At 47.7% G+C, this 6,914-nt stretch overlaps 1 protein-coding gene across 1 annotated transcript; it reads right to left on the bottom strand.

Annotated features, from left to right (window-relative positions):
* Positions 1–2,475: 2,475 nt before the first annotated feature.
* Positions 2,476–3,248, bottom strand: LOC132650905 (pro-adrenomedullin-like). The gene is made up of 3 exons (XM_060376239.1): positions 3,160–3,248; positions 2,859–3,008; positions 2,476–2,668 (listed from the first exon to the last, which is right to left on the bottom strand). The coding sequence occupies exons 1-3, from the start codon at positions 3,246–3,248 to the stop codon at positions 2,476–2,478; spliced, it is 432 nt and encodes a 143-aa protein (XP_060232222.1).
* Between the last annotated feature and the right edge of the window lie 3,666 nt (positions 3,249–6,914).

Here is a 6,914-nt window from a genome sequence, read left to right as displayed (position 1 = left end):
CAGCTGCCCCTAAGCTGGTGCCCAACCTGTCTTTGGCAACTTTGTCTGGTAAGTTGAAGTTCTGCCAGAGTGAGGTTTTGGCTGGATGTCTCTGTGGCTATGGGACAAACTTTGGAAATGAGTGAGAGGCTTGGGCCACTGTCAATGAGGCCAAAGTAGTCTTTGCTCTTGTCAGTTTCCATAGGCCCTTCAGACCACCGTGAACCCACTGGCACAGGATTGGAGCTTCTAGTCATTTCTTCTTGCATACATGCCTTGTGCCTCTTCAGTGCCTGGCACAGTTCTGAGTTACTGCTTAGCAAGAAGTACTTGGGGCCAGGATGGTCTGTTGCTGAATTTATGATCTTCTCTCACTGGGAGCCTCATGAAATTGTTAAGATCAAATAGGGCATGGAACTGGATGGGACTGATACTACCTATATCAAGGGGTCAACAATTGAAGCCTTGTGGGGACATTCTACATGCTATGTAGGCTACTTTCTTCTGAAGCATGAGCTGCCTCTATCAGGTTGTGTGTAGACTCAGACCCAGGCCCAGTTCTTTTCATTGTGTATAATTCTCTTCTTCTGCAAGGAAGAAAAGATCCTGCCCCTTAGCTAGGGCTCTTTAATGCCATTCTCAGACACTTCCATCCTTCAAACCAAAGAGCTTCCAGATATTCTATACTAGTTAGAGACACAAGCAACTCAGAGTGTTCAAATGGCCAGTAAATCTTTCAGGAAAGCACAATAATTGATCTTCCAGGATTGGCTGATCAAGACAATACACAGCCTACTACGTAGGCATGTATATGGCGCCACCTGGCCTTCAAGCTTAGAATCTAGCACTCCTCACCTGCTCTGGAGGTGACAGAAAGCAAGGACAAAGGAAAGGGAGAGAGAGGCAAGGGAAGGGAGCATGAAAAAGACTTGGGAAAGAGAAAGGAAGAGGTGCCTGGAGGGGGAGAAGGAACATTGAAGGTCTCAGGCCCTCAGAGGCGCACGATTCTGGCTGCACGTCTGTCTGTCTGTCTTTTGGTCTCTGGCCAGCAGCTGCTCGCTGCACAGCATGAGGGCATCGAGTAACTATCCTGGCACAGCAAGCCATCATGCAGTTGCGGGGGGGGCAGTTGGCATCTGCAAACTGTTTTTTTTTCTTTCTTTCTTCTTTAATTAAGGCTATGTGCTGACTCCCACATAGGAGAACTTATTAAACTGCACTTATTAAACTGTCCACCACTCTCAGGGACCATGTGTGACAAACAGCAGAGGGTGATACAGCCCCACTCATGGATGCTAGGGTCTAGTGAGGACTTGGGCTCCTAGCTGAGAGTTTCTCAGAGACTTGAGAACATTTTGCTGGCTTTGCCTGAGTAGCTATTTAATACCTGCAGCTGCAGCATAAACTCTCTACTTAGAAAGTCTCCAAAGAATGCCTTAGCTCAGGTTCGGTGAGCAACCCCCATAAAATTGGGAGTGTATTGGGCAATCTGAGAAGCCCATGCTTGCCTACCTACTTGGTCTCACCCTATCTCTCCTGGTCTGGCCGCCACGCAAGGTGGTGAACCCAGGACACGCGCTTTGTACACCCATATGGACAACAGAACTCGTGACAGATAAAGCCGTGTAAAGAAATGTTGGCTTACATCCACACTGAAGTTCTGTCTTCCCAAAACAAGAAGCAAGACACCAGCACCCACAGGCCAACCCAAACCAAGACCACCCTTCCTTAGATGAAGGAACTGAAAATGAATCAGCATTGAGACAGTTTATTGGTTTGCTTTTTCCCAGGTCACATATTTTAAGTAAATAGATTATAAGAGACATAATGTCTTTTCTTCTTCCACAGGTGGTAATCAGGCGCTCTCCTCTTTACACACACACACACTCACACATATTCAACCAAACAACCTTATAGCTCGCTGAGACCTTCACTTCTTAAAGTAGGGGATGGTGACAATATAATTTCCTTTAAAATGCCCTTAATGCAATATATAATGTACAAAAATATCTCTACATATTTGAAGTTATAAGAAAAGCACCTCTTGATACAAACAAACTTAAATATGACAGTTACTTTTGTATAACAAGCATTGCACTTTTACTCACTGGGTTTTGGAAAGTTCAAGTAGTAATGAGGCTTATTTTCCCCGTGAGAAACCAGTTTGTGAGCAGGCTAGGCAGCGGCTCAGAACCCTGCCTGAAGAGTAACAGTCTGTACTTCTCAGTGTGTGTGGTGAGCCTGGCTTGATCTTGGGTTCCTCTACCTCCGTTAGGGGCAGCCAGGCAGATCTCTGCAGGTTTGTCTCAGTCCTCCCTGGTGCAAAGCAGGTGCCAAAGGGAAAGTACCCCAACTGTTCAATGCTGCCACCCTTAACTAAATCCTAAAGCGCTTAGGGATGACTCAGTGGGTCCCGGAGGCTGCGGTTGCCTGTGTCTGCTCTTGGGAGGACATCACAGATGGGGCCTGGAGGACCTCCGGCAGGGAACGCCGGCATCAACGGCCATAGCCTTGAGGGCCGATCTTGTTTTTGGGGGCAACAGGGTCCTTCCTTTTGTCTGTCAACTGGTAGATCTGTTGGGCCAATTTCTGCAACATGCAGGTCCCAAAGCGGCATCGAGAGTTGTGGGAGTCAGGGTTCATCATCTTGCGGTAGCGTTTGACTCGAAAGTGGGCTGAGCTTGGAGTGCTGCAGAGAAGGAAGGACACTTGAAACTTAACCAACCAGGGCTTTGGCCCTAAGCACCTTGGACCAGGGCCAAACAGAACCTGAGGGACCTGGGACCTGCTCCCTCCACCAGAGCTGCAGTCTGGCCTGGACAATCCTCCCGGGGCCTGGGTAGTCGAAAGGGCACATCCTCTGCAGAGGGTGTAGTTACCTGGCTTGTGGAGTTTTAGATGTGCTCTCCTTCTCCTGGTCCAGAACAAAAGTCTCCATAGGAACTGTCTCCCCACCAGTGAGTTCTGAGGAATCGCTGCTGGATGCCTGCAGTTCCATCTCTCCACTACTTAGTGCTAGCTTATCCCACCTAGAAAACACAAGCAGGTGTGTTTGGCTTGAGTTCAAGTGATGTCCCGGCCAGCTCCCATCTCCACTTCCTTCTAACCCCTCCAGGCCATCACTCATTGTTCCATGACTGCCATGTATTAGGACTGAAGAAAGCACTGCCCCAAACTCACTGCAAGGACACATCCTCTGGCTGTGCAGCATCCACGCCTAGAAAGGCGAGTGAACCCAGAAACATCAGGATGATGGAAACCAGCTTCATTCTGTGCAGATGCTCAGATACCCTGGAAAGGAGCAAGAAGCTGAGGGTTTTCAAACGGGCCAGCTGCACAGCCCTGGAGCAGAAGGAAGGGCAGTGGCAGGAGGGGGAGCATCTTGGCGGCGCTCTGCCTGGTTCTGCTGATTTTCTCTTCTTGGAGCAGAGAGGCACCCAGAGGCTTTTGGGCTGGTCAGGTTGGTGACAAGCAAAGCAAAGGAAGCCGGAGTGCCAGGCTTCCAGAGGTCTCCAACTCAAGTCCTAGGATCCTGGCCCACAGATTTCAGGTGAGATAGAGCAGGGTGCATGAGTTAGACCTGGGACATGAGGTGTGCTCCACAGTGGATCCCTGTGGGATCCACTTGTCCAGGTCTCCAAGCTTTGGGGATTTGGCAAAGCCACACCCCACTCCCCAACACGCTGGAGAACAGCGGTCCCTATCTGCTGAAGGAGTAAGTTGTCAAGCAATAGGAGAAAGTTTGAGATGTCTGGCTGACCCTGGCAAAACCCCCAAGTCCAAGACTCACTGCGATGAGACACCAGGAGCGGTAACGCTGGAGCTCTCCTGCCTAGTGTCACCAATAAACCACTGAACAGCCACAGCCAGCTCCAGCATTTTATACACTAAGGGTCTGTCGGGGCCTGCTCTGCCCTGGAGGCTTCTCTTTCCTCCAGCGTGCTGGCTTCTAAGATAAGGCCTGCCCAGAAGCTTGCCTGTGGGTATAGGGATAAGGGTAGAGGTCCCTTGTGGCCAGGCATCTCGGAGATCGGTGTCGAGAGATTAGACTGGTGCAGGACTTCCGCTGCCCTATTTCCTGGCTTAGGGCTCATGCAGTGAGAAGGAAAAGAAAGCCAGAACAATTTGGGTTAGAGGAATCCTTTTCCTTGAGAGACTACACCCCAGGGTGCTGGTCTGTGCTTTCAGGATAGAGCTGCAAGAACTGGGGGACAGGCGGGACACGTGGCTAACCTAGACCTTAGGCTTGGGGAGCTGTGGCCTCAAATGGGCCTTGCCCCCTGCCAGCTTAGCACCTGGCTGAGCCTTGATCCCTACCTCTTCATGCAGAGTATACCTGGAAGGGTTAGGTCCTGGCTAGCAAGATTTCATAATAAGGGCAAAGCTGGAAACAGCTGAATTGAAAATTAGGGTTTGGAGAGGGTAGTTATCTGAAGATTGAGAACTCACATTCCTATTTGGAAATACAGGAATAGCCAAAATTAGGAAGACAGATAGTTCTGTTTTCCTCATAATGCTATATCCTTATAAGGCTGTGACATGAGAATTGGCCTGACTACCTTCATTCACCCATTTGCAAACATAAGGATCGACTGACAGGGAGAACACTAGTACTACATGTGTGCTACTTGCTGTCTCTTTTGATCTTATACATGCTCCCGAACTGGGGTTCTCATGTATCAAAGTAAAGTTCAAAGATTGGAAGTATATTGCCCAGTCATACTAAAGGTGGGAAGCTTTAGAGCCCAAACTTGAAAGACAGCGGTGTGGGTGAGAGGGCTGTATTTTTTCTGGCTGGGGTCATCATTCTCATCAAGGGTGAAGAAGAAAATTCTTGCCCCCACCCAGAGGTATGTGCTAATTCATGATAAATCAGCTCAAACACTTTTGCCTCTGATTTGTAATCTTCATGGATCCTTGAGTTCACTTTCTTCCCTTCTAGAGCCAAATAGGGAAACAAGGCATAGCTCTGCAGGCAAGTTTCCTAGAAGGTCCCTGAAGTTAAAGATATGATCTACCCAGCTGCTAGCCTCAAGTCTTAGTGATCTGGACACAGATAAGCTCTGTCTGATTCATATCCTGGCCAGCAGATCTCCAACATTCCTACCAGATCTGAGACCACACACAAAGCCAGTTGGCCACTGTGTCCCATGGACATTGCTCAAAGCAAGGCCTGGGTTGAGCACTGCTGGCTCAGCCCAGTTATCACTCTCCAGAATAAACCATGAACTTTGAACCAAGGGGATAAATGGCTGCACTGAGGTCACTTATTCTGGGAATATTCCTAGAAGAGGAGTTCTGAGTTCCACCTGGGGCAGGGGACAGATTCCAGGTTCTGCTTCTGGTAGGGGCTTGAGATATGGATATAGAAAGGGCTACATCTTGATGAACTGGCCCTCGTTAGGGCCTTCTGGGTCCCATGACAGTCAATGCAGCAGCCCCACTAAGGTGGTGGTTTGTCTGCACCATCTTCACTATAGTTTGTCTGGCTTCTGTCCTTTCTTCGCCCTTCCTTTCACTTCATCACTGGATTAACTGTCAATGCACCCTCTGTCAGTCTCTCTGAGGATGTGACCTACCTGTCATGAATTTCCATCTGGGCCTGAGCCACATCAGGTCTTACTTTCATTTCCCTGGGCCAGTCTATCCAAGTCAAGGACAGCCAGATGTTGGCTCACAGCCAGGATATGTCTCATAAGCTGAACTCCTCTCTCCAGCCTCTACCAATCTTGAGGGTTCTATGTGCAGAAAATCCTGCCAGGCCGGACCTCGTTGCCTCCTTGCTTCCTCTCTGAGGAAAGTAGGTGACTTGAGGTTAGCTCTGGCTTCGAACAATGATCGCCAAATATGCTCTTAGATAAAACGTATTGTGGTTATTAATATTATTATTATTTGGATAGGGTTCTCTGTAGCCTAGTCTGGCCTGAAACTAAAGAGCTATAAGATGACCTTGAATGTCTGATCCTTCTGCTCTGCCTCTTATCAACTGAGCTACACCTTCAATCCCTCAAACTTTTTTTTTGAGCCTTAGGTGGCTTCAATAAGGAAGTGAACTGAACCCAAATGGGGAAGGCTTGACTCCACTGGGCTCCTGGGTCTGTGCCAGTTTACTGGCAATGTGCGAAGAATACCCATCTGAGTGCTTTGACACTTGCCTTATTAGCCTGGCTGCACTTAAGAGATTGTTACCTGAGAACCAAGCTGATTATTTTTTAGGCGAGGTAACAGACTGGCAACTAGAAAAAAAAAATTGTTAGAAAATCTTAGAAAGCACATGTATGATTGTGGTTTGCATGGGTGGGGAACCTCTGTCAATGTGCTTCCCAAAGTGCTAAAGGACATAAGCATGGGGAAAGGGGAGGGGTAGATGAGGAATTCACCATGTCTGGATATCTACCCCCCCCCAGAAAATGAGTTGCATCACCAGTGCAAGAAAAAAAAATAGCTAGAATGCATTTGGGGTTCAAGGTTTAGAAGTGAGGCTTCAGGGGTCCTTTTGGCAATGCTTTCGCAGAATCAGAATTGCATCCATTCAAGTGCAATGTTTGTAAATTCACACTGAGCAAGGAAGGCAGGAGTGGAAGGGGACAGGAACAAAAACGAGGAGAGGGGAGAAACATATTCAAACTTTTCCTGGCAAGAAAACAAAAAGGAAAAAAAAAATATCCTGCTTAATGAAATTCCACCTTTTGTGTGTGTGCTCAAGAATTTTTTTATTATTTATTTTTTTGTGTTAAATATTTTTTATTTTTTTAACTTTTATTAACTACACTTTATTCACTTTGTATCTTCCTATAACCCCTCTCCCCTCCTAATTCCACCTTCCTTTCTCCTTCTTCATGCATGCTCCTTCCCAAGTCCATTGATAGGGGAGGTTCCCCTCTCTTTCCTTCTGATCTTAGTCTATCATATCTCATCAGGAGTGGCTGTATTGT

Source organism: Meriones unguiculatus (genome assembly GCF_030254825.1).
Source record: "Meriones unguiculatus strain TT.TT164.6M chromosome 13 unlocalized genomic scaffold, Bangor_MerUng_6.1 Chr13_unordered_Scaffold_34, whole genome shotgun sequence".
In the NCBI taxonomy this organism is placed as follows: Eukaryota; Metazoa; Chordata; class Mammalia; order Rodentia; family Muridae; genus Meriones; species Meriones unguiculatus.
This window is presented reverse-complemented; position numbering and strand designations above follow the sequence as displayed.

Excerpts from the sequence above, each read along its gene's own strand:
- LOC132650905 (XM_060376239.1), bottom strand. The coding sequence starts at position 3,248 with ATGAAGCTGGTTTCCATCATCCTGATGTTTCTGGGTTCACTCGCCTTT. Across the intron at positions 3,009-3,159 it reads CCAGAGGATGTGTCCTTGCA|GTGGGATAAGCTAGCACTAA; the intron begins GTGAGTTTGGGG and ends TGTGTTTTCTAG. Across the intron at positions 2,669-2,858 it reads TCTAAAACTCCACAAGCCAG|CACTCCAAGCTCAGCCCACT; the intron begins GTAACTACACCC and ends CCTTCTCTGCAG.